Genomic DNA, 27,692 nt, shown 5'->3' with positions numbered 1-27,692 from the left:
TGACAATCATCTAAGCTCCCTCCTCGTCGTAGGGAACAAATGGCAGAAATGAATCGACTCTCAGTGAATACCTTTATTACAACCTTTTCAGCCATACATCACATTAGAGAGTGGCTGAACAAAGTGTTACTGGTGACCTTACGTCTGATGTCTCGCATCTAACTACTTTTTTATGAATGAAATCACAGTACACAATGTCGTGCGAACCATGAGTCTGAGGCAGCCAGCGCTCATTTCTACAATGCTATAACCAACCATGGCAAAACAAGAGTTGACAAAGCTGAGTATACATTCTTCCACAGATGAGCTCACAACTTGTGCATTGGTCCAAGAGGGTGTTTGAAAGGTCGGCCATGGGACCTTTGAAAAAAATAATGTCAGTGTGGAGCAGAAAGAGTACTTTCATGGACAAATGAACTGTGGACAGGACAGTTTAAACACAGGCAGACCATATTCCCTCATGCAGGACACACACATCAGAAGTCTTGACAGGGTCTTACATGGGTCAGGCCTACATGCATCTATCTCCCAACACCCATTGCAAGCCATGTGGTTGTTATACAAAACCAGTGGGCGCACATGTTACAATCAATGCTGACATACTATTTTTGTGACCACCATCATGAAACACAATCTGTTCTGATGCAGGCAATAGTGTAACTACCCTTTGGCAAAACATTTTTATTTGTTCTTCAGAATTTCTGAGCTCCAAATTCAGGGTGCGAGTTTAACGTGAAGGCGAGTCTTGTATGAATAAATATGGCAGCTTCATTGAAACACTGTATAAAAATGCTGCAATTCATTTTGCCAGGGCTACAATTACAAAGCAAGTCGTAGGGTACGCCAACATTCAAGTCAATTGCATTGCACAGTTCTCGAAGTTGAAAACAAGTTTCCGATTCTGCCAACGTCGGCGGAGTTTTTCCTCTTCATGGTTCGTTTTGTTCACGATGGTAAATTTCAAACATGGAGGCAAAAGTGCTGTTCTCCCCTATCCAAGCGCTCAACATTTGTATAAGAGATCTGAGAAACGATAAAGCTGCTTGAAAAGGAAATAAAATGTTTGCCACTGAACATCACTAGACATGATAAAAGCAAGACACTTTGAGTCTGTGGAGCAACCTAAAAAACATCTTGATTGTAATGCATGTTGGGTGAATAGTCAGTAATGCAAAGCTTCATTTCACTGCTAAGGAAGAACACAGGACAAGTCCTAAGGCAAGGCGAGCGCAGGTCAGCACTTATCCTGTGCTCTTCCTTAGTCGTCCCCATCCTTTTGCATGCTGCCTACAATGAACCCAGCAGAAGAATGGCTTCACTGCATTGCGTCAACAACCCCAGTTCTTCCCTCCCCAAGCTTTTACAGTTTCATGAGTTTGAGTCCACAAACAAGTAAGCAAAGAAGATCGCTGCTTTAATTTTACTCGACAACTTATAGTCACGGCGAATGGAATGGGTTCAAAGACACCTTAAGCAAAAAATAAAAAAATTATGTGCCTAGACTCACAGCTAAAATCAGCTTTTTTACATAATCAAACCTTTTGTGAATAAGGCCAAAATTTGGATGCCTTCTTCATTCAAGATTTAAGAATGCAGACAGATACACTATTCACTCTTGTTTCAGATCACCGAATGGCTCAAACGTTTATGGCTGAACGTTTGCGATGCGATATTGTTGGAGCACAGTTTGCAACAGGCATGACATGCAGCATGATGGCATGTTGAATCTCTTTAACAGGACTGAAACCTGTAGTTTGAGCAAAATTGGTCTAGTCAAACAATGCGCTAATGCATTGCAAAAGGCAAACGAGCCTAAAATACTCGCTTTCATTGATACATCTCTTCAGCAACTACTGCAAGCTCTGACTTCGGTCAATGTCGATAGATGGACACGTTAAAAGGCCTGCGATAAACATGTATGCAGTAACAAAACAGTGATCGTGCTGAAATGGTGGCAAAGATGACATGCTCTCTACCACTGAGTAAGTACATGAGAAACATCATAACAGCAGTATCATGTTGACAGTTCATGCACCAAAGAATTTGCATAATGGAATTGGTTGGCTCGTTCTGGTTAATACAATGGCACAAATGATAATGACATCGAATGGATAATGTGTGCAGGTACTAAAACTTTGATTCAATATTTTTCTTTAAAACAATGACTACTCATTATGAGTCGTATAACAAGATTATGCACACAACAAGCAATAACTAGGTCAGGATTTCTTTACAATGGGGCTCAAACATTACTAAAAGCTGCATAACATGAACAAGCGTGCAGAAATTGTGCAGATGTGGAAACTTCGATGGCACCAGGAAATATGAATGGAAACGTCTGCTTTTAGAAAAGGCACAAGGCTTTTTAAAATGAACTAAAAAGGACTGCGCAAATTTTGCATGCACATTGTTCTGGGCTCTGGGAATGTGACATCACACAGGCACCAGCCTTCAAGAAAGCAAAATCGAACCCACTTATAGCTGGAAAAAACTCTAAGAAGAAGAACACACACAAAAAAAAGATTATGAAATTATCAAGTGATTCTCGTCCTTCGTTCCCATTCCTTCTTTATGACCTGTTGGGCCAAATAGTTCACCAGGACAATAACTACAGCGCAGGATAGCATGCAAAGCATAAAGAATGGAATTGGAGAATAATCACTATGCGAGCCACGGCTCCGAAACACTTCAGCATATTCCACACAAAGTGCTCCATGCTCAGCATTGGCACGTATGTCACCGCACGAGCACAGAAAACAACAAATGCTGGGAACTTTCACTTCCGGTGGCCTTACGACAACTCCCAATTAATGTGCGACCCCCGTCTAGTACGAGGGTTGTCGATCGAAGGACTGATGAGCAGAAACATCACGCAGTTCAGCGCACGCGGCCTTTGCGTCTCAGCTGGGCAACCCCACCATGAGCTGAGGGCAAACTCAAAGGGCATCCTTCACTTCGTTAGCCTCATCTACTTATGAGGATGGTCGAAAAAGGATTGGGCCCTTTTCTTGTCCCACTGCTGGGCCGTGCAGAATCTGAAACAGAGGTCACGGAACAATGACTTAAAGGCAAGATCTGACACACAGCAAGAGCCACGGCATTATTACTTTAATAATTTTCGTGACAGAATTTATATGGACACTCCAGGCAAATTTCCCCTGTTGGCATTGCCGTGAGGCTCCGCCTATGTTTAGGTATATGCACGTAATATGCTCGTCCATGTTGCATATGCAGGTTAAATATTGCTACGCTATTCAATCACTAAAGTTGCTAAAGTTCGTGACTAAATTATTCCTCAGATTATTCCTCATTGACAAATGCCACGAAACATCAGATCCAAAGCACACGCCTTTTATCTTAAACCTTCTCGAGACTATTAAATATGAAAAGTGCAAAACGATATCAGTGCTCAAACCTGAAAGTGATGTAATCCTTTAAAGATACCTATTGGCATTTCATCAGGGAAGGATGTGCGGCAAATGTCATGGCACTAATATACAAAAAATTAAGATTACTCGGTAGCAGCAATAATTCGACAGGCATGTAAAATTAAGACAAAGGCAAGTAATGCACCACAAACATAAGCTGATATCATAAAACAATGTGTCACATTTGAGCACAAGAACAAAAATGAGAGTAACCAATGAAAAAATATATATATATGCAGGTGTCATGGGCTCATCATGCAATAAAAACAACGCAGCAGTGAGCACCAGGCAAGAGTAGTGTGTCTCAGAAGAAATGAACGGAAAAAAAACAAGCAACATATAATTTTACATATTGAAAAAGTATTAGTGGCTACAATACAAGGGCGAATCAGAAATTCTTTGCCCCTCGAAAACAGCTATTTTCGGCCTGCTCTAGAAAGATTTTCAAGCAATAACCATAGCTCACAATGTCCGATTGTACCATAAGAAGCCAACAAACAATGACACCAAGGACAGCGTGGGGGAAATTACATGTACTTATTAACTGAATTAAAGAAATGATAAATCAATGGAAATGAAGGGGAACAAAAAAACAACTGGCCACAGGTGGAGCACGAACCCACGTCTTCGCATGACACTCTTACCAATTGAGCTACCGCGGCGCCGTTATCTCATGCACTTGGTGGGGTATTTATGTTTATCTACTAGAACTAAACCTGCGAGTGTTAGCCAGTGCCACACCTCATGGTCTTGATGGCAGGTATGGAATATCCTTTCTTGTCGCATGCGTCACGTGTACGTGATCTTTTTTGGATGACGGCAACTGGTTAATAAACCCACACGGTATTTGCCCGATTCTAACATGCGCCTTTCTTTCTTTTTTTTAAAAGACGAATGGGCCGAAAATTGCCTGCACGGTGCAATTGGACACGATACCAAAACCACATTCGGGACGTTTGTGTGCTTTACCGCATAACAGATATGTATTGAGGCGAAGCTGACTAAAAATCCTGTGGTGAAGCTGACTTTTAGAAACCGGCCACTGTTGTGAAATACATATTAGACCCCTGCCCAATTTTATTGCTAAAAAGTCAGGTGCCAGTTAGCCTTCTTTGTTCAAGAGTTTTAATGTCATTTCTATGTTAGTTTTCCACTTTGGACACACAGAAAGCGGGCGTGTGTTTGATTCGGGGGCGTGCTGGAATCGTGCAAATACTGTCAAATGAATTAGTGGTGCGCTTTGGTGTTTTTCCTGCATCTTGTTTAATTCCACCTACCGGATAATTCGATGAGTTTCGCCGGTCCCGTCAGAGTCCAATTAATGGAAGTTGGCTGTATTGCACAAACTGCAGCTGTGCAAAGCCGTATGATAAAATGGACAGGCAACAGCTAACATTTGGGCTCATTAGCCTATCATGCTGCATGGGTAGGCTACAATCCGTTGCAACTACTAAGCAGCTTCGGCTTTGCTCACAAATGGGGTGGGAGACTCTGAAGTACAGCATGCTATCACGTGTGCAGCAACATGTTCTTGTGTTGAGGCGTGTATGTGTGTGTGCGTGTGTTTGTGTCTTGCTATGGCATAAGTTCTGCACTCCAGCACTCGGGACTCAATGCATGTTTTCATGAGTGGCTTGCTTTGAGGAAGTACTAAAACCAAAAACATGCAACAAAATGTTGTGTTATAAAACAATATGGCAGATACAGATTTCTTAATCCTACATGTCACCCTTTACTAACCCATGGTATTTCTACTGTTCAGAACAAAACGGCCACTCAAACTCTGATGTCGAGAGTCCATTACAGCAGGATTTCAAAGCCCCATTAACGCAGAGCGTGGAAGAATAGGCCGAGATAAACTGTACCTGCCACCGGCTTGCCACACTTCAACCACTCGTCCTGGCTAATTCGGCTGTCATCGTTCTCATCGCAGAAGCGAAGAAAGTTGCGCCAGCACTTGCGTAACTTTTTCCTGCCACCGTTCTTGAGGAAGCTTGCCCAGCCACGCCGGAACTGCTTCCACTCTTTTCGCTCCAGCACCTGCACACATCAATGTCCCAATGTTCACTGCGACATGCACAAACATGCCTTAACAATCAGTGTTTCTCCTTGGCTTCTCTGCCAAGAAGGGCTACACCGCACCTCAAGTGAAGGAGTTGTTGCACTTCAACAATACTCACCGGTGATCCTTTTATTTTTACAGAATTTTCCCATGCGTATGCGACTTTTGTGGGATGCAACTGCAATTTTACTTTTACTTTTAGAAGCAGCACACAAGTGGCAGAAAACTTGGAACAACAGAGACTGACAGGCAACATATTGTTTTTAGCTCACAGTGATTTTTTTCAATGACCCTGATGTTGCCAATTTTCCACACTACAGGAATTGGTCTTTATAATAAAAACTTGCTCAAAGCAAGTACCCATCAGATGTCCTTTCCCCACCAGAAGACTTCTAAGGGTATGCTTGGAGGTAAACTTTTTTTTTGTAAATCTTGATGTAGCACTCACAGAATTGTAGAAAGAGCCCTAATTCACATACTTTATGCAAAACTGGGGAGAACTAGCATTGGCAGTCATTCACTTCTCTCTAGCCTTGCTCCCTAGCTATTACAAACAGAAGATGAGGGGATCGGAGGTCATACCTAAAATTTGGGGACTTGATGACCCAACACACTCTTTTAAAGCTCTGCACTGAGGAATGTAGGCCAGTAGTACCTGATTGTGGTTGACGTCGAGTGCGGAGAACTTCCATCGCAGCACGTCATCTCCCATGGTCTTTGACCCTGAAGGGCTGCAAGAAATGGTGTTTTTCTGAGCCACACTGTGAGCTAGTCATCTCACCTGGTATTCTGCGTTTCGAGCCACTCGGCAAGACATGACGGGAACATGCTATATTCGTACGGCAAAAAATTTCTTTGTGCCAGACCAGGTAACACATTCCCTTGTGAGCAGTCAATCAAAGAAGTGTACGGGACACGAAATTTGCAAAAAGAAAAAAGAAAGCTGATTTACCACTAAGTCTGGGCACACAGCTTCAAACTGAAAGTTTTACTCTGAAGCAGCTCTTGCGACCAACAAAAAATGACCCATTACATTAGAAGCATAAAGCCTTAACACAGCAGACATTCACATTTGTTGCAGAACTCTTGTCCTGTAAACATGTGCGGCTGGCTGTACCTATCAAATTTCTAGTGCACACACACAAAAAAAGAACTGCTATTGCAGCCAAATTGAATTGGTATTTAAGCTACTTGCTGACTGATCGTCTACACGGAAATGGAGAGAAAGTTTATGGTACATGAAAGCCACACCTTGTAGGTTTCCACTGAATTTGTTTGGCTTGACTGCCTGATTCATGTTATAGCTACTGCCACTGGCTAGGACCAAAGCACTTGTGCATAGCTGGACAACATGAAGGGATACTCACAAATGTACAGTACAACCTTTCTGATACGTTTTTAGGGGAACACGAAAAAAGAATGCGACCCACGAATGCAACACCTGATAACGCTTACAATAGCACCACTGACAAGAGAAAGTTACACTCACAAAAAATCTTATTTAAGTTGAATACGAAGCCAGCAAACTATTGAAAACCTGCTCAGTAAAGCTTGATATTGCTGCATGATGGTTACACTAAACTTTAAGTGCTCTTTTGCAGTGGTTGTAGCCATAAATCTAATTTAGGAAAGCTTGTAATTTCCATCCAGTGCTTGGGTCATATCTTCAATAAGAACAGCCTATTTTCGAGCACTCTCAGCCCTTTCCCAGTTTCTGGGCAGCCTTGTATGTCAAAGTAACTGCCCAAAATCATGAAATAGCATCCATGAAGATGAGTGTGATGCAACTCCTTGCATCTTCATCCAGGTTCTCTTGACTTTTGATTTGGTGAGCCGTGTTGAGATTGGAGACTGCCAAAGGTCTGAACATGGCAATGGCAATCCTTCAGTGTCACAGGGCAGGTTCTATGAGGTGCCTGTTTTCAGTGGCGACATGTGGCAGCCGCCAGAATGATGCCGTACTGGCAGTGTGCCGTCATGGCTTTTGGACGCAACAGCCACGACTGGTGCCTCAGAGCATGAGAGCCAAGTAGGCGCAACAAACGGGAACGCATCAACAAGCTTCTAAGGTATTCAAAGCCATAAAAACTCTACCACATGCTCTTTGCATATAAAAGCATCACGCTTGGCCAGTATAAAATCTGGGAAATGCTTATAAGGGGTCTTGAGAGAGAGAGAGAGAGAGAGAGAGAGAGAGAGAGAGAGAGAGAGAGAGAGAGAGAGAGGTTAACCAGACTGAGTCCAGTTTGCTACCTGACATGTGAAAAGGGGAATGGAAAGTGAAAGAGGGAGAGAAAAAATGTGAGTCTATACCACACTTTCACATGCACTAAGTTAGGTACAGGATGTCTATAGTCGGGCACTCAAGTCTGTTGCCTTAAGGTAGTGAAGAAGCGCTCGAACTGCTTTCTGGGTTAATGAACTGTGAGGCCAGGCTCCCAAGATCTTTGCTTCTGTAAATGGCCTGTCATCCAGTCTATTCAAGGCACACTGGAGAGTTTGACGTTGGTTATCAAAGCGAGAACGGTGGCCCAGATGATGACTGATGGTCTCTTCACACTTGCACTTAGCGCACATTTATGAGTCCGCCATTCCAATACAATAGCTGTAGGAGTTAGTGAATGCTACTCCTACCCACAGCCGACACAGCAGTGTTGCGTCAAGTCGTGAAAGGTTTGCTCGTAATTTAAGTTTCAGTGATGGGTCGAGGCTGTATTAACGACAGTTCTGTAGTGTATGCCAGTAACTTAACGTGATGGCACAAGCGAGACTGCGATGCTCTCTTGCAGTGTCTACTCTCGATAAAGGTATAAGGAGTGTTGGTGCGCCAGCCTGAGCACGTCAACCAGCGTCATCAACGAGGTGATTACCAACGATGACACACTGTCCCGGCAGCCACTGAAAGATGATATCATGTCCTCGTTCAGAAGCGCAATGGCAAGTTTCATTGATTTTAGACCCCAGCTATTCATAATTGCCACGTCATAAAGCTTGCAAGCTCTGAAGGGCTGCTTTCGAATCACAAAATATTGCCCATTTGTTAGTTCATTCTTTTTCAATGTATTCGACAACAGCGTGAAGAGCGGCCAGTTCGGAACCTGTAGATGTTGTTACGTGTGAAGTCTTAAACTAGTGCAGCAATAAAGGTAGGATGAAATGACACCATGAATAAAAATATAAGCAAGAATGCCTTTCTCCTGGCTGCACTCGTGTGAAGCAATCACAGCTATCGTAGCAACGAGGTGAGCTAAAATTCCACGTTGTCATGGATGCATCCACTTTCTAGGTGATGAAAAAGAAAAAAAAAAACTGACTCGTAAAAAATGAGTTTCATAGTATTTACGGTGCACTGACGTTTCCCCCATTATCTTTTCTAAGGTTCGGAGGGTTTGAAAGTTAATTGAAAGAAAAAAGAGAGAAATTGAAAACGTTATGTCAGCACTCCTTTAGAGGAGTACTGACATAGCACATATATTTAATTTACTTTTTTTCGTATTTCATATTTCTCTCATTTTTTTTTTACGTTCGGACAAACCTCCAAGTTTTTTTTTCACTGCTCCCTCCAACTTCACTCAACGCCTATCTTTTGGGAACACAGTGAACACAATGTTTTTCGGGAACACAGTGAAGGCAGCTCCTACCTGGTACCAGCTTGCTCCCGCTCCCTCTCGAAGCTGTGCAGAAGTGCAGCCAAAAACAGCTGCTTCTTCCTGAAGGGGCAACCTGCACAAGTAAGCAAGGTCATCTTGTACTCCCCTTCTTAACCAATTCGTTCACATAGTTACTTCAAAGTACTGAAGTCACAAGGACCACTTCAGAATGGGGATGGGGTCAGCACAGTTGGTGCAAACATACGTAAAAGTGGCAATAGGCAAAGGACTAAGGCACATTGTGAAGTAAAAAGCTCATTAATTCAAGCCTCGCAGGGATGGTCATAAATTTCACCTGTATGACACTGGGCCTGACAATGCTCAAATCACTTGGAGCACTTCAAAAAATCATTAGTTCTTTTACAAAAGCAGTCAGTGATCAAACAAAGCGATCCTGATCCATCTAGTCGTGAGAATACTTAAGAGAGACACTTGACGAGTGGCTTCCTCGAGTCATTTATAATCACTATGCATTGTGCTACATGCATTTGTATGCACTGTGCTGTTTGCTGGCACAAAACGTTTTTGTTAAAATAATATCTGTTATCAACTTTACTATCTGTTGAATGTTTCCTCTTTATCCCTCCGCTGGCTTTTTCTAAAGAATGGTTCCTTGAATTCCAAATAAAAGCTGCATCCCAATTACCTAACAAATTAAAGTAAGAAGATCGCATTTCCCACTTGACCAACCTACGTAACTGATAGAGGTTTAGGTCCATCCTTGTCTTACCTATTGAGTGTCCAGTCGATACATGAGGAACCTTGCAAGGTGCAGTAAAATAACAATGCACAAACAGTCTAGAATGCAGACCACTCGCCTTTAAATGTGTCACCGAGTAACGTGGCACAGTCGGGTCGGGACGTGGACGTTGTCCCGCGTAGCGGTCGCCCGGTGCGCACGCTCACGCACCAGCACAGGCCTCCATGGCACTGCGCCGGCATGTATGTACGGCCATCTGGTTGGCACTCAGGCACGTAGATCCGCGGTGCATCCCGCTGCGCCTCCTGTGCTTGTCGCCGCGCAGCACCGCAGTCCTCCCCGGCACCTACAGGCCAGGGTCCACCTGCGACACATGGAACAGAGACGATTGCCACGTGAAGAGGAAAAAACAAACACACTGGCAATAAAGTACCCTAAGTGAGGGAAACCGAGACAATAGATGTTTTGCCAGTTACAAGCACATGAAGCCATCAGACAATGAAGCCAAGGAAAGCATAAGGGAAGATACTGTATATAACACCATTAAAAAAAATTGAAAGAAAGAAAAAGAAGAAAGAAATTTGTTTGTATAACACATGGAAATAACTGCACACAACAACGCTCGAATCTTTCATATAAAAACAGTCTTCATTTGCAGATGCACGACTCATCCACATCCTTTCTTTGGCCAGCAGCTCTGTTCGCCACCTTGTTAGGAATGGCCGTACGGGGTGGCAACGTGCCGGCTTTCAGCCCGCTGCGCGTGTTCCAAGCCCCCCAGACGAGGCGCCTTCTGAGGACTACGGATGACCGGCGGCAACGTGGCGCGCGGTCAGCTCTGGAATGTGGTGCGCCACCACGCCACTCGGGACGCACAGTTCTACAAAGCCCTCTGACGTCAACACCGAGAGCTGTGCGGCACTGAGAGCTGTGTGTGTGTGCAACACGAACATTTCCGTCCACGGGGCCCTCGAACGTGTTAGCCTTTGTGTGTGTAGGCTCGAACGTGTTAGCCTTTGTGTGTGTGGGCTGTACTGCGGGGCGGCGGCAAGTTTACAATGATTGGACGAACATTTCCGACCACTTGTGCTCCGTCCACGCCGAACGATGACGTCAAGTGGAGAGCTTATAAGCAGCGTTTGCCGGCTGCTAGAGTGTGCTCGTGTCGTGCTCGTGTCGTGCTCGTCGTGAGGAGCTGAGTGCTCGATGTTATGCTAAAAATGTAGTAGTGAGCTGTGTGCTCGGATGCTGTTTGCTGAATGTTAATCTTGCGGGCTCCATATGGGAGTCGCGCTAGACTGCCAATGTATCTTGTCTTAAAATGTCAAATCCTGTAAATAAATCCTGATAACTGAGTTCCTCATCTACGACCTTCGACTCCTTCAAATGGTGGCAGCGGCGAGGTAGTCCGACGAGTCCTACATCTGCTTGACAGCGGTAGGATCGTCCGACGAATCTGACAACTGGTGGCAGCGGTGGGATAGTCCGACGACTCCTACATCTGCTTGACAGCGGTAGGATCGTCCGACAACCCTGACAACCTCGACTGCGATGCTGATAAACTTCAGCTTCTGTTGTGCTACAAGGGACTGCTGTCGAACACAGCTAAGTTCTGGTAGACCAGCACATTGTGCACTATTTGCGAACCACTAACACAGCCAAAAGCGCAAAATGGCAATTGAAAAAGACGAGGAGAATGGACGACCATAAAAGAGGGAAAGAAGCTTCAAGGTGCGGGGATGTGGAGAAGGTAGGATTGCCTAGGAGATAAACGAACTTTGGATGGCGGATAACTTTTTAATTAACATATCAACTGCATCTCGATTTTGCTGTTACATTTCTTTTGCATTTTTGGTGTGGTATGTGTGCTCACAACATACAGCAACTGTTCTTTAAAATTAAAATGCAGAAATATTAAAGAATATGGAATTGAAACGCGACAAAAAGACAACTAACGTGTACTTTCTTAGGTATCTGTGTATATATATATATATACCTAAATCTAGTTCTGGGAGCACTAGGGAGTGCCACTCAAGGCAGTGCGAAAGAAAGACTTACAGTTACGCACACTTAACTGAGATTCAACTCTCTGATAACAATTAGTGTTTATGTTTATGCGAATTCAACGTAATGTATGTATCATGACAGATAGATTATGTGTAAGTGATTTCACATTCTCTGTTGTTTGTCTAAGCAACAACGTATATGCACACATGGGCTCTAACACTTGTGAGTGCCAGCCATGTAGGCAAGTCCACATTTGCTGCATATGTACAATTCCAGTGGTGTTGTGTCACCACTGTTACTCACAAAATTCTTATCATTATTTCTTGAAATAAATGCTTTTTTTCTTTCTATCAGGCTTCAGCAATACATGCCGTGGCTTCTCACAGCACTGCGACCAGTCACCAGCACTGCGACCAGTCACCTTTTGTTCTATAATTTATGCTGCACAGGAAGTCATCAAGCCTGCTGAACACGCTAGATGTAGAGAGCTCAATTCAATGTCCACGAAAGCAGTCCATACAAATTGCCTGCTCAGATATTTCACATCAATAAAGGGCGGCATTGCTATGATTCGTGCCGGGTGCTTGCGGATGCAAGCACGCAGGCAACACCTCAGTCCAGTCGCCACGGAAAACTGCTATAACTGTGGCAAAGTGGAGACTCTAGATCACTTGCTTCTGGGGTGTAGTGCTTTCCAGACACTCCAGGGGGAACTCTCCAGCTGCTACCGCGCGCATGGGCTGCCAACCGATCACGCGATCCCTCTCGCATGTCGGAGGTGTCTCACAATCCACTGAGCGACTACTCAAGCAGTTGGGCCTTGCCACCTGGCTGCTCTACGTGACCCGATGGTACTGGTGTGCGGGGCCGGTCGACAAACTCTCTCGAGGAAGTCACTCCACAAGTGAACTATGGGTAACTTTGACCTAGTAGCTATGTTGTGAGTATGTAACTAGTTCCCTTATATACTCTCTCCTCTCTGTTGTTAACCTCTCTCTCTTCTTCACACCCCTTAATCCCACCTCCACTGCTGACCGTTGTTCAGGTGCCAGCCATCTGCACTAGACAGTTACCGCACGGCCGGCAGCAAATTTACTTTCCTCACCTCCTCTTTTACGTAGTTTTTATGATTTATGTCTTCACTAAATAGGCCACCAATTACTACTAATGTTACACCTTGATAAAACAAAGTTGGAAATCGGCAATTACCTTAATTATATTGAAACTTCATTATATTAATATTCTATCTTTGATGCACGATTGCCAATAGATTTTTCTTACATGGAATGGGGCAGCAAAATTTGCCGAATTATTGGGCAATCAGAAAAAGCAAATTTGAATGAGATAAGCAGCATTATGTTAAATTTGAGAGATGGCGAGGAAGATGCACGTTTCGTGCCATGTTGACGATATCTTCACATCGGTGGTACAAAGCGAAGCCAGCCACGCTTTAGCGTCCACTCTGGCCCAAGGGCCACTAATGTGGCCAACAGTGGGATGATGCTATAATGAAAAGTGCCGGCAGCAGGCAGCAAATGCTTCACCTGCCTCTCGCTTCAATGCATCTCCAAAACTAGAGATTACGCAGCCTCCAGCATTAAACATGCGGGAAGACGGCGTGCGGCTGCCACACCGTCTCAGCTTCCCCAGACTTTGCACATGGTGCAGGAGGAGGAGGAGGGAGTATTAACTAAAAGAAAGGAGGAGAGGTCGGCCTGGAGCGGCAGATTACCTCTAAAACAGGGCACGCGAGCTGCTCAGCCACACTGACGGCTAGCCGTGCAAAGCCATGACCGTGCTAGAAATGGATATGCGCACCAACCTGCCCCCCCCCCCCCCCTTTCTCACACCTCCCGCACTCGCACATACTTGATCGTGCTACTGTGAGCTGGCTCCCCTCCCCCCTTTCCCCTTCATCACATGGGAAGATTGAGCTCATCCTTTCTTGGCTCACCCTCACAGGCTTTCACTCACAAGGGTGTGGGGCACGATAGGATCTTATTATACTTGGGACTTTATATGAAACATGACGCTACTCCACTTCAATGGTCGCTCTCAGTCGCCTGGCGTGCAATTTGAGAGGTGCATTTGCAAGCAGCTGCATGTAATTACCCATTGGCCCACCTGTGTGAATGCAAATTTCCATTTACTGTCTCAGTATTCCTTCGTGGTCCAAACTTCGTTATACTGAAATCATCTACAAACACTTTGTTATACCGAGGTTCAAAACACATGCTGTTCTATGCACAAGAGGTTATAAAAAGTTAAATAGCTTGTTATATAGAAGTTCGTTACAGTCGAATTCACTTATAACAATACTTGTTTTAACAACATCAGATGTAACAATGAGCAGCCACTGCGGTGCGAACTTTCGTGCATGTTCTATGGTAAAATAAACTGCTTACTGCAACGCTCCCATGCTGCATTATTGGTTATAACAATTAAATCTAGCTACTGGGTGTGCGTGCTGAAAAGAAAAAGAATGCATAATTCTCTAAAGTGTTTGTTCTTTAGATACGAACTGCTTCACCACACCCGCCTTTGTACACGCCTTCGTCGGCATGCTTCATCGAATTGTTAAAAAAAAAAAGAAACAGAAAGAATGTCAAGAAATAATGCAGCCGCTGTGACACACCCACCTTGGGTTCGCACCCCTTGGCACATCTCATCATCTCTCTTCCACCCTCTCTACGACGCTGCAGGGGTGAAAGGAGCGATGAAGGCATGCTGTGCGGGGTGCGCTGTGCAAAGGCGGGTGTGGCGGAGTGGCTTTTTTTTTTCCCCTGGACCTCGCAACGAGTGATGCTATAAAGCGGGTTCGACTCTACTACTTCGAATCAAATTAAAACGTTTAGGTGTTTGTCTCCTTCTGCGTTGTTGTGCAACCCAGTTATAATGATTACCGGTTACAACAATGGGATTTTCTTGTCACTCGAACATTGTTAGAAGTGGGTGTTCTGACCTTGTATATTGAGGTTTAGCCGTACCACGCTCCACGATTTCAGGACAACTGCTCCGCGATTTCAGGACAACCGCACCGCATTTCAAGACAACCACACCACATTTCAAGACAACCACACCACATTTCAGGACAACTGCACCGCATTTCAGGACAACCACACCACATTTGAGGACAACCAAGGGTGCGCACACTCACCCGGTTCTTGTGTCTCCTGGCTGTCCTTGTCCTCGTCCTCTGTGGGCCGGTTCTCTGGTCGCAGGGCTCCGGCCAGGACGGCCGCCGCATCCGAGTTTCCCCCCTCTGAGTTCAACGACATGAACACGCGCAGGGAAACCACTGCGTTCCCCTCACATGCCGTGCGTGCGCGCACATGCACCCCAGGCTGCCATGCAGGGCCGGATTAAGAGGGTTGTAACCACCCCCGGGGATGCCACTGCATGATCAGCTGACGTGCAACACTTCCCAAGGAAGTCCTCTCTCTCTCTTTTTTTTTCTCTGTTCCCACGTGACCCCAGAAGATGGCAGAAATATATAAAGATCGGAACGAAAAAAGCATAGAATGGCACAAAAAAATTAAGTGGCAATGGTCAGGCATTCTTACGCGCCTTTCTGTGCAACTGATGAACTTGCAGAGTGGTACTGTTTTCGTCAAGTTAAAAAAAATGTGAAATGAGACTCCCAGACATCGTGGACGAAGCTAGTACTGAAGAAATGTGCATTTGCCACATGTGAGTTATAGTACTTCACAGTGCTGTAACGTGACGACAGCTTTCATGCGCTGGATGGCTGTTAACATCTCAGAAATCTACACTCTTCCTCTCATCTCTTTCGTTTTAATAACAAACACAAGAACACAGAGAGACTAAACTATGAAACTGAACAGTGGTGCAGGATTCTTTAGTGCTGAGATGGCAGAAGCCACAGGATATCTCAAGTTCCCTTCTTGGGTACACTTACGCTTCACCAGGGATCATATAACTATGCAGTACCACATCAAAATGTACCTCACAAAATTTTAGTAGCAAAAGGTAAGTACATGAACATGTAATACTTTGCATCTGTTGAGCGCTGCGATCCTTGGTGTCTAATTGTGAACATATATACTTCTAAAAAAAAATATCTCGCTGCTGTATGTCTAAGTGGATATCCTAACCGTAAACAAAACTTCGCAATACCTGCCCAGCCATGCCACATTGTGTATAGAGTGAATGCTCCCGAGGACTGGCACCACAGTCCCAAATATTTAACCCGTCATGCAGCCAGAGCACGGACAATGTTTAGCGGGTGCTCGCTGGTACCGCATGCAAGCAGCAGTGACAGGTGTTGAAGGAAGGCTGTTGCCACCATAGCCATGTTCATGGAGCACAACAAAGAAACTTGAAAGGAAGCTTTGGATTGTGCAATGGAACTGGAAATAATATGCGTCACACAAAAGGTCCCCTCATTAAAAACGAACAAGCGTGGCGCGTAGATTGTGTGGTGGTGGTCGTGTCTGCAAAGTATGAAACAGCTGCGTGGTATGAAAACAGTTGAAATTTTCAAACAGAAGGCTGTGCACCCTTCCTCTTGAGAGTCAAGGTCACACAGCACAAATGCCTCTATGCAAGACGCACTGCTTACAGTGTCACCAACCATAGTCTGTGACTTCGGTTACTCCTCCAATTGACGAATGCACAATGCCCCCACAGGAAATGTGTTGTGCAGCAAAAAAGAAAGAGAAGGGAAAAAAAATGGAGACGTGGCTCGTCATGTGAATGTTACGCGGTCCCTCTGCTCGGGTACAAAAGAAGGCATGGAAGGAATGCCGCCTGCAGACGCTAGTCTAGGCAAAGGGAAAGAAGGTCTACATTTGCAGTGAAGCTCGTCTCCTGGCGGCACAGAAACACGACAGTTTAATTTCTTCCATCTCCTCCAATAGGTATGAGCAGATTTGAGAACCTTTTTGTAAACAGATACTGAACCAGCATACCTTCCACGTGCAACATGAATTTGCCCAAATGCGGAAGACAAAAACAAAAGAATGTCAAATTTAACACTCAGCAGTGCATTTTCTCTTACTTTTATTGTAAATGAGATGCTTATGTTTTTTCATCCCCAACTGAAACTAAGATGGATACGAATGTGTGACTTACTTTGAAGAGCACTCTTGTGTACGCTATGACTATGTATCTTTCCTTTCGTTGCCACAAACAGTTGTCTGCGAGTACAGTTTGTAATGACTCATCTGTGACTCAAGCAACTTCAGTTGAGAGTGCCGCGGGCATGTTGTCTTCGTTTCTCTCTCCCGTCTCAACTGGACTGCTCAACCTAATGATGATGACGACTTGTGCTTGATCACCATACTCTACCTCACCAATTCTGTACAGTGTAGCAGAAGATATGGCTCGGGCCATCAGCCAACCAGAAAAGATACTAACCAGGAGAAGTGTTCCTCTAATGTCCAGCTCCTATTGCCCCTGAGCGACGCCAACTGAATGCAAAGTTTATAGAATGGTTAGTAGAGCACAGTAGGCTGGACCTTTCCCCTTTGGAACATGCAAGCAGCTCTCGTTACTGATTGGCTGACACAAGCCAAATCTGCCGCTTTACACTGCATGAAGATGGTGAGGGAGAGTGTAAATAACAGCATTAAAACTGCACTTACCATTTTCTCATACCACTCACTGCACGCTCTTCACCTTTCTTTCAAGTTTTTTTTTTTTTTTGTGCTATCCTTCAAGAATCAGTGCCACAGGTTAGTATTGGCAGAGTACAGCAACTGCAGACACATACGTACAGTGACCTGTGATTTTGCCATGAGAATTTACAAAAAGAAAATTGCATTTGCAAAGCTTAGTGTCACTTGAACTTAGCAGAAAGATAGAATTTTATAGTCCAGACCATTCAATATAATACGTAGCAGTGCTATTTGCCTAGATTGTCAGGAAAATAATGCAAGTTTGCCTTCGTCTAAGCTTCTTGCCACAAGTGGTGTCTAGAATATGGCTGTTGTATAATGTCACCTGGTCGCTTTCGTAATCTGCTGCGTGGCAAAGCGCGGCCTTCAAGGTTGGCTTCTGTTAATAACTGGGGAGTGCGTTGTCGACATCACTGGAGATGCAGAATAAGTCAGATTTGCATTTTTTTCTAACCAAACTAGGAAATAAGTGCCAAGTACTATACTGAAGGATTTGGACTGTAAAATGCAAGCTTGCTGCTAAATTTTGGTGAAAACAAAGCAGCAGTAAACGCAAAATCATTTTGCAGTATTGCAAGGGGCACGGGCAGAGGTTACCACCAAACCATGCGAATAATAGCACTAAGAGCGACACTGAATTATTCAGACTTTATTAATTCAATTAGCATTCTTAGCATACCCGACTCACTTTCCTCTGTCTGTGTCTCTAACTGTCTTCTGTGCACAACGACATATTTATTCAGCTGGAGGGACCCCACTCCCCAGCCCCGATGTTACATGACTCACTGCCTGCACAATCTGAACAGTCCTGCTCTAGCACATTGTGCTGGCGCCAGTGGGGCTATCCTTCTTTCCATTGACAGTTTGAACGAATGTGTGGTTTTTATTGGCGCAAGGGCCTTCCATTGATAGTTTAACGGGGCCGTGGAAACAACGTGGTTTGCTTGTTTCCAAACTCACAATTTTCTTTCACTGGATATATAGGATATGCAGGACACGACATATATGTCATTATATATTTGACATGAGCACAATGAGAATTATGCTGGAGTGCAATTTGACATGCAGCGCAAGACATGTGGGTTGACTTCACTGCAGTGATTTCGAGTTCCATGTGAATGTGCTTCTTGAATGACTGTGAAGCAGAGCAGGGAGAGTCGCTACAATGCATTAGTACTTTAATGTGAACAGCAATCGTGAGATGGGTTCTGCCATAACTATTTATTGAATGCAATCCTACTGCAAAGCTTGAGCGAAAATCGAAGCAACAACAAGAGCGAAACCCTCTCTTTAAAATTTTTAAAGGAAAAAGCGCAGGTCACTGTACAAAGTCACTTAATCCGGCCCCGCAAACATGCAAAGAGAAGGTGCTTACTGTCCACGCGGACAGGGCTGCCCTGAAGACAGTGTAGCCACTCGGAGAGCGACAGAAGCCGATCCCGATTGGCGTCGCAGTACCGGGCGAGGCCCCGGGCACACGCCTGCGGCTCCACGATGCGACGTGCCAGACGTCGCAGGTCACGAACCTCGTGCAGCTGCAGGTGTCCATCGTTGTCCACGTCCAGCTCGGAGAACTTCCACCTGAGCACCGCCGGCACACGTCCTGCGTTGTTGTGCCGCCATAAAAGCTGCCTTAGTTTCCCTCGACGGATGCCACCGTCTCGAAGGTGCTGTGCTGCCCGCCTTGCTATTGCACACATTTGTGCCGTGGTAGCAGTGCTGCCATTTTTTTTTAACTTGCAAACATTTTATTATTTGATAATACCTTGCAAACCCCATTCAGGGCATTGTGTAATGGAGGCATCACAAAAGCAAGCTTGCTGCACCATCCTCCACAAAACAAAGAAGCTAATTAGGAAAAGTGCAGAACAAACAAAACAACAGATAAGTTTTGTAGTAGCTTGATTATTGGCACAACTAATTGTGCCAGAATCGTATGTAAAATCCACGAGAATGAGCTGAATCATGGTTCAGGACAACATTCATTTGGGCTAGATGATGCATACTTGAATTAGGAAAGAACAGCGCCAACTAAGACAACCACGAGGGAGAATGGCACAGGACAAGCACCACCTTCATCTATCTTTATTCACCGAAAAATCAGCAAATATAAGGAAAATCACAGACACGCACACGATGACCATAATGCATCATCTGTTAAACCGTTCTAGATAGGACATTTCGCTTTTGAAGAAGGTCGTGGAAGTATCAATAACACAGTTTCTTCTTCTCTTCTTTATATGGAATGCTTCCAAAACTTCACGTGCCTTTGTTTCCCTGCTTCTGCCAAGAATCTTTATCTCTCGGAACCGTGGTTCCCACTTCTTGCAGGATCCCTCTCGTGATCGTCTTAGTTGGCACTGTTCCTTTCTAATCCAAAATGAGCTGAATATCTACGCGAACTTGCTAAAAATCCACACAGTAAATCATTTTGCACTTGGAATTCCCAAGTGCGAAATTGCAAGTAAATTCCCACCATTCAAAATTGACTCAACAGTAATCTCCCTCTACCCAGATGTTTTCAGTGATAACCCACAAAGTCAAGAGCCCTTAAATGATCCTCATAATGTGATAGCACTAAGAAAAATATGAAAGGTGTTGAAAAACAATTTCTTTTGTTAACGCTTAGGACATTTACTGCCTGCGTAGGGGGGAAACCTAGAACTGTGCTCACAAGTGAGGGTGTACTAGGAATGTACTAAGGGTGTCACCGAGATGCATAAATAGGGGTGCCACAGATATGGGTGCACAACAGGGGTGTACCTGAGGCATTGGAAGTTGGAGGCTTGGGGAGCCTGTCAAATTCCTTCTGGAATATGCCCACCAAGTTCAGGTTGAACCGACTGCGATCGACACTTGAACAACCTGTGAGAAGAAAACAAAGGGCGCTAAGTATGTCGCAAGAAAATTTCACCTCAGAAGCTCTCGTCATAAGTACACGGGAACAAAGAAATAATTTTGCACAGTTTCCATTGCACCCAATTTGATGAGACTTGTTCCGGTTAACAGAAAGACAACAGTAACAAGTAGATTTTCTATTTAGACTGTTACAAATAATTGCTGAGGATTGCACAAATTTTGAATGACTGAGGCATCAAGTTAGCGCAGCAATAAAAAGCACATTGCAATTCTGTAAGCTGTTGTTATCGCAACGTCTAAAGAGGACAACATGGATGTAGGGTCGTCGACCGATTATTTGGACGTGCTTGATTATTCGGACTGTTTCGCGGCACCACCACTGTTCAAGGATGACTGAAATTTCAGGTACCTTACAGCGCGCTGTTCAATAAATCGGGCTCAGCCTGCGTGAATCAAATATAAATAGTGATATTCTGGGTTTGATATGTCACCGGCATGGAGTTTGACGAAGTTTGTTGCACTTAACAGAAAAAGCTATAATCTAGTTACTGCAGGAAGCAGATTTTTTTATTTAGCCTGTCAATCTTTTTAAAAAAAGTTTGTTGAGAACTGAAAAGCTGAAAAAAAAAAAACTGAATTATCAAGTTTGCAACGCTGTAACTCGGCAACGAATAATGATATCACAATCTTGTGAACTTCACCTGGTCATACACTTGAAATGAACAAAATTGATGTGTTATACACTGCTCTGAAATTTATATCACTAATTCGTGAGTAAGACTTTTGCAAAAGCCTCGTAAGCATTTTGACAATTTACATAAGCTGTAAACCCGTACATCAAATTTACTCGCCTTAGATGCTCTGCAAGATGTAGTTTACAGAACTGCAATACCTCCTTTTGGCAGGGAGTTATGGATTTGCGAAGTTCGGGCTTCAATTTTACTGAAACGTAACCAATTTTCAGAAAGCTGTGTTAAAAATTACAGGCCCTTTACCAAAACTCATCTTCCTAGAGTCAGTAAAACTAAGCTTTCGCTCTTAAAGACAACAAATTTCATTCAAATCGGTCGAGTGTTCTTCTCAGGAGAGCATTTCTGCATCTCAAATGTATGTGAATAGGAAAATCGGAGTTGGTCCCCAGCTACAGCCGCCAACAAAAGACTGCCAGCATCTCGTGCACAGGAACACAAAATCAGTTCAGGTTAACAAAGTATCCTTTTGAAACTCTATCGTCATCAATTTCACAGTAATAAGTTCATCATCAGAATACAAGAATGAAGGCAAAAGCTTGCAATGTAGTTCACATTTGCTAATAAAAATTATATTAGGCCGGGCAAAAAGCGATCAGAATCTGTGACGTCAAGCCAAGCTAGTGCAGGTACTTCAAGAAGGTGTCATCAACGGTTCTTCCGTTCTCAAATTTTTTTCTATCTTAACAAGCCTCTCCCTACAATATATGAGTGGCTTTTTTTGGTGCTGCAGAAGGGTAATTTACTAACATGGAACAAATTATTTTTCTTCTTTGCGTCATTACAATAGCACTGACAATAACAACAGCCACGACAAAAACAAAATTCTCCTCGAACTTCCTTTCTTGTTGTGTTGTCGGGTGCTTTCGATGACTGTTCCAAATTTTGTATCATTTGGAGCTGTGAAGTTTGGACGCAGCAACAGGGAAATTAGCAATGCACTTCATAAGTTTGTACAACACCTCCGGTTGGTTACATTGCTAAGGGTTCTATACCCCAGCTGAAATACGAGGGTGAATCAGAAAGTCTCGCCCTCCGCCTTTTTTTTTTAGCCACATTACAGCTGTAAATGCAAAGTCAACATGTACATTTGCAACGGTGTACCTTTCTTGGACTAGCCTGGCCTTATCTGCCCGTATCTCCATGGCATGGCACTTCTGTCAGTTGTTGAAGACGGCGGTTGTGCTTCACGCATCCACGGCTTACGAGCAGCGAAGTGCCACTCGTTTTCTATGGAGCAAGGGATGAATGGCCATCGAAATTTACAGGGAAATGCAGCTTACGTATGGGGAAAGGTGTCTCACTTTGAGAAGTGTGAGGTGGTGGTGTTGTGAGCTCGTAAAAGGCCGTGAAGACTTCCATGAAAATGAGCGTTCGGGGAGGCCACGTGACGAATTCTACCGCAGGGGCATCTCAAATTTAGTGCTGTGATGGGACAAATGCCTGAACCGGTGTGGCGACTACGTGGGAAAATAGTGTAACGTACGTGGAATAGTACGCATAATTGTAATTACCTGTATGTACCTTATTTTGGCTAATAAAATATAGGGGCAAAGACTTTCCGATTCCCCCTCGTATTTTTCACATGTTCCTGGAATTACTATTTCTTAAATTTCACTATCATCAAATCAGCTTCTTTCCCTGCGTTTTTTTTTTAATTTTGTTGCTAATAGATACCAATTTAGTTTCTCATTTCAGAGGTCAACAGGTGGCATCCAGAACATCGGCGTCTGGACGCGTTTCCAGCTCTTGTGGAGCACAGACGCATGGCCTCCGAGGCTTCTGTTACCCTGAGGAAGATCTCCCTCGAGGTGCGATTCGGACACTAACACAGCATTTTCGTGAGTGTGCTGCCATGTTGAAAAGAAGTCAACATCAAGAACAATGCAGCTAACAGAATGTCCCTCACCTGTCTTGGCCTGTGCCTGGTGAGACGCCCTGCGCTGGAACGACCCCTGTCGCCGGGTGGTGCAGTTGGGTTTCTGCTGGTGAACCGAGGTTCCCACCAGGGGCCTGCCCTGGGCGTCCACGCACCAACAGTATCCCGTCAGCTGGTGGCACTGGACAAGCTGGAATGCGCCGTCCGGCGCGCACTCTGGGACGAATGAGCCTGGCTGCTGCTTCTGCTGCTTGCGCTGGAGCAGGCACCGTGCCACCCCTGCGGCTGGCTCGGTGCAGGGGCCGGCATGGCTTATTTCCACAAAATTCCCCTCGCATCGGGAACGCTCAAAGTCGCAACGTGTGGTGTATGTGCGCCCATCTGAGCCACAAAGAGGCTCCCCGGTGCAGTTCTGCGTTGGAGGTGGGCATCCTGCCGTCTGCAGAGGAGACAGAAATTATTGTAGGCTTAGAACAGATCATAGTAGTGGTGGCGGTGATGATGATGATGATGGTGGTGATAATAATCATTGTTATTATTTTTTATCAGTGCATCTACTATTAACAAAGGATGTGGGAATAAGAACGGTGAACCACTTGACAATGTCTCTGCCACCTGTGTAGTAGAAAGCGACAGGGAGATACGACGGACACAACAAGTATATAAAGATGAAGTCACAATGCATCCTAAATGCGTACATTACTACAACTTACGTGAAACACATTATGCAGCATAAATGAGAACAGTAATGTTACTTAGTTTAGACGTACAACATAACGTAAAGTGCAACATATACATAAAGTAGCCTACATAATGTCACCAACATTCGCACAGGGAAAACCTATCCTGACATTGTCAGGATACAGCTGTGCCAGCACATGAACGCCAGCTTGAACATGTGCAGCTGTTATGACATTGTTTATATGTCAATTGTTTAGATTGTACAAAAGCATTCACAGCACATGTAAGGGCACCAGTCAGCAAAAGTATACTGACAGGCTCACCAAAAAAAGCAGCATTTGTAATCCAGAGGCACAAAGCGACATTGACAAGTGCACTGGAAAGTTTGCAATGCCAAATTGGACCTACCATGCTCAACTTTTAGTTATACTCATCGGTGAAGAAGAAAATCAGCTTTATCGCAGAATCACTGGTCCATACACTTTTGCCTAAAGGAGTACAATCTGATTAGACTTGTCTATCTAGCTGCAGTGCTAACGACATAACACAGGTGATGTAATCTGATACAGAGAGTGCATCTGTCACTGAAACAAAGCAGTGATAACAATGATAACTAGGGGAATGGGGTCAACAGTGAAAAGCAAAACACATACGTAGCAGTATACAAGGTGTGGGTGGTATTTGAAAAGGAACACCTGAGTGAAGCAAAACAATAAATTTAACAAAATAAATAAACATAAATTTTTGCTGCAGTTGCCCTTTGATGTCGCAAAACATAAGGGCCACCTCAATTGAGAACAGAGCTTTCGTAAACAAAAAAAAAGAGATGTTCCTCGTGTAAGTTTTCGAGTTACCTGTAACTACAATAAACTGTACGTAACTGCTTGACAGAAACCTTTATTAACAATCACTAAAGTTAACTAGACTTGAGCCCACTTACAAGGAACTGTTCCGAGTTGTGAAAAGCCTCTGTTGTAAGAGAATTTAGTTGTTACTGTACTTGCCCTCTAAACAATCTCTGAATGAGAAGAAGCAGGTCACTGTCCATAGTCAAAACATCATGGTGTTGTAAGATCTGTACAAATCTCTTCTTTACAATGGGAAGCCTTCTACACAAATATGTGTTTGGTAACCTTGAGCACACAATGCAAAGTTCAGAAGCACAGTTAATCAATTAAGGGTGCCAGATGATCTGTCCATTGTGCTTCTTATACAATATGACGCTTTGAGATACCCCCGTATGGAGCTGCTGTAGTTAAAAACACTTGAAAACTTTTCCATGACCAGACAGTATTCCGTCGAACTCCCACCTACAATAGTAATACCTAGTACAGACACCTTTGTTGTTGTGCCAGAAAACGTGTCGAGGTTTGCTTCACTGGCACGTATCCAGCAACTGCAGTCTCAACTTTTGACAGGCTATACACAAGCTTGCTGTACGTAACCTAGCACTGTGAATGTGTGAATGGAGCACTATGGGCACTGTACTTGCCCATAGTGCTCCATTCTTGCTGCGTAAATTTTGTTGCAGAACTGTTCTCGAGGATTAGATTATAGCATGCTTACAATATAGGCTGCCTTCAACAGCTTGATGAATGATGCTGCCTATTCCTTCAGCGCACTCTTGACATAGAATGTATGGTGCACAAGATAAGTGGCTTTGAAAGTTGAAATGTTTGTCAAGAGCAGAGTTCGCGCTCCCCTGTGCACCATACGTGCTCTTCTGTTAACTTTTAAGGTGTGTGAGCTGGCAAGGCTTCCTTTTTGCATCTTCGTTTAGAGGTCAGTTAGTTGCGACTGTCGTGCTGTAGTTTGTCTCGTTAGTACTAGCTGATCTAGCGAGGTAAAACGAGGTAGTTGTAAATTAGCGCATTCAACAGGCTTTTTGTAAAATTTTTCAAATGTTGAAAAACTGTTCACGCTAAGTTAATTTTAAGTAAGGCCATTGTAAGTGGGATAAACTTTATCAAGCTGCAATAAAATGACGGACACACTTTTGTAAGCAATATTCTTGTTGAACTGAGTGATAGTGATTCCAAGGTTTTATTGAGCCAGACTGCTCTTTATCTTTCTCTCTTAATTGTATACATGTTTTCAAACCAAATAATAATAATACTAATAATCCAGAGACGACAAACATAGCAGACTTGTCACAGCTAACACTGTCTCATAATTAAACATCCAAGTCTTGTCTGCAGCAGGAGCTGAACACCATACATTTGCTGTCAAACAGCATGTGTCTGCGAGAAGCTGGATATATTCAATGTAGAGTCGTTTCCAACTCTCCATCTCCCCTCGTTTCACAAATTCACCATACCACTTTGTCAAGCAAACCAAAAAGACCAATTAGGGCTGTTGAAGTATCTGGAACTTTCGAATAACGTATTAAGTATATTGCCCTTTTCACTTTGGTCTTCGAATTTAATACTCACTATTTGTAAACACCAATATATTTCTAGTAGTCTTAGAATACCTTGAATCACCAAATGTGTGCTAAATTCCATCTAGGCAGTCATAGTAAACATAAAGCATGAGTAGTTATGCAGTGTAGTATGTAACAACACTCAGGGAGCCCGACTTTGACTAAACCGCTGTCATTCACCAATGAGTCCCGAGTGTGCAAATAAAGTGCTTGTTTACTTCTAATAATCCATTTGTTCTCTTAATAGACAACACTTCATGATGCGTAACAACAGAAACTTGCTAATGTTGTTGATATACTAGGACATGGAAATTGATGGCTAGAATGGCTGTTCATTATTCAAAACGTATTCAATATTCGATGCTGACATGGCTGCATCCCTCACATGCTTGCCCCTTAAGAAACAGCTACATGATTTGAAGCACAAAGAGAAAAATTTGTAATGTATGGCACGTGTTTATTCAGTTAAGTGTAAATTACATCAGCTAGCATTAGTAAATAGCACAATGCAAGAAGCCAGTTTAAATACTACATTGTAACTGATATCCGAAGTACTTTCAGCCTTAATGAGCGATAAATACAAGTGTACAAATGACACTTCAAGAATCTGTAACAGCCGACAATCACGAAAACTGCGATAGATAGCAAGCAATAAGCGCCAACTTCATAAGGCGCGCCGGGCACTTGTCAATTCGTTCCGGTATGCACCGCTGGCAATGTGTCAACCTCAAAACATATCTCGGTTTCCGCGCTTGCTAGGCTCAAGGCTAGATACCGCGTGCTCACAATATGAACCCATTCAGAGTACGGCGGCCACGACGCAGATCGCCTTAATTACTTCCAGCCGGGCACCGACATCCCTCGTTCCACGAAGAGCCGTCGCTAACTGTTTACATGTAGAGAGAAGCCCGAACGTAGAAAAAAAGAAATAAGAACAGCCCGTGGACGAAAGGATCCCCACTTGTTTCGATTGTAAGTACCTGTGCGAAGGGCGCAGAGATACGAGCTACGAAACCGCGAACGGCTTTACAGAAGAAACAACTTTTTCTTGTTTTGTTTGTTTTCTACCACTGATGACCGTTTACGGCCGATGCTCGTGTACGCAGAGCAAGAGAGCCGAGCTGGAAAAACCGCGCTCAACCACCTGCCAGTCGGAAACACCACTTCGGGCTGCGGTTACGCTCTTAATCAGCTGCCTTCCGCACACTCGATGTCACGTGTCAAGCGACGCCGAGAGGAAATGACAACTGTCGTGATGAGGCCCGAGCCCCACGTACCATACGAAACGCGCTCGCAGCAGCAGGTAAGCAAGCATACGTATACAACACACACGCACCAACACACGCACAGGCGGCACGCAGTCTCGTCAGCGCGCTGGATCAGCACGTGCGCGCGTTTTGCGATTGCGTGCACGAAGAGTGCCAGGTGTCGCTACCCGCGTCTCACCTGGAGAGCCAGCGTCGGGTCCGCAGCTGTAGCGAGGGCGAGCGCGGCGGCAAAGGCAGCGAGCAGGGCCATAATGCCCCACTGCGCGCACATCCATCCGCTGCCTGCAGCGAAGGCCGGACTCGCGCAGGAAGCCGTCGGAGCCAGCGCCGTGGTAGTTGGGAAAGCTT

At 44.3% G+C, this 27,692-nt stretch overlaps 1 protein-coding gene across 3 annotated transcripts; it reads right to left on the bottom strand.

The window, feature by feature from the left end:
- Positions 1 to 53: 53 nt before the first annotated feature.
- magu (SPARC related modular calcium binding-like protein magu) lies at positions 54 to 27,675 on the bottom strand. Of its 3 annotated transcripts, none has more exons than XM_065451028.1 (10): positions 27,523 to 27,675; positions 23,004 to 23,412; positions 20,250 to 20,351; positions 18,862 to 19,089; positions 15,005 to 15,145; positions 9,959 to 10,204; positions 9,132 to 9,213; positions 6,146 to 6,221; positions 5,294 to 5,468; positions 54 to 3,035 (listed from the first exon to the last, which is right to left on the bottom strand). In XM_065451028.1, exons 1-10 carry the CDS (start codon positions 27,613 to 27,615, stop codon positions 2,965 to 2,967), a joined length of 1,623 nt encoding a protein of 540 aa, XP_065307100.1. In that variant the 5' UTR covers positions 27,616 to 27,675; the 3' UTR covers positions 54 to 2,964. The 3 variants fall into 3 exon arrangements, with proteins under 3 accessions (XP_065307100.1, XP_065307101.1, XP_065307102.1); XM_065451029.1 differs by having other exon boundaries at positions 15,005 to 15,109; XM_065451030.1 differs by lacking the exon at positions 27,523 to 27,675 and adding an exon at positions 27,354 to 27,467.
- Between the last annotated feature and the right edge of the window lie 17 nt (positions 27,676 to 27,692).

This window comes from Dermacentor albipictus, chromosome 7 (genome assembly GCF_038994185.2).
Source record: "Dermacentor albipictus isolate Rhodes 1998 colony chromosome 7, USDA_Dalb.pri_finalv2, whole genome shotgun sequence".
In the NCBI taxonomy this organism is placed as follows: Eukaryota; Metazoa; Arthropoda; class Arachnida; order Ixodida; family Ixodidae; genus Dermacentor; species Dermacentor albipictus.
Note: the sequence above shows the minus strand (reverse complement) of the source record. Positions and strands in the feature narration are given on the sequence as shown.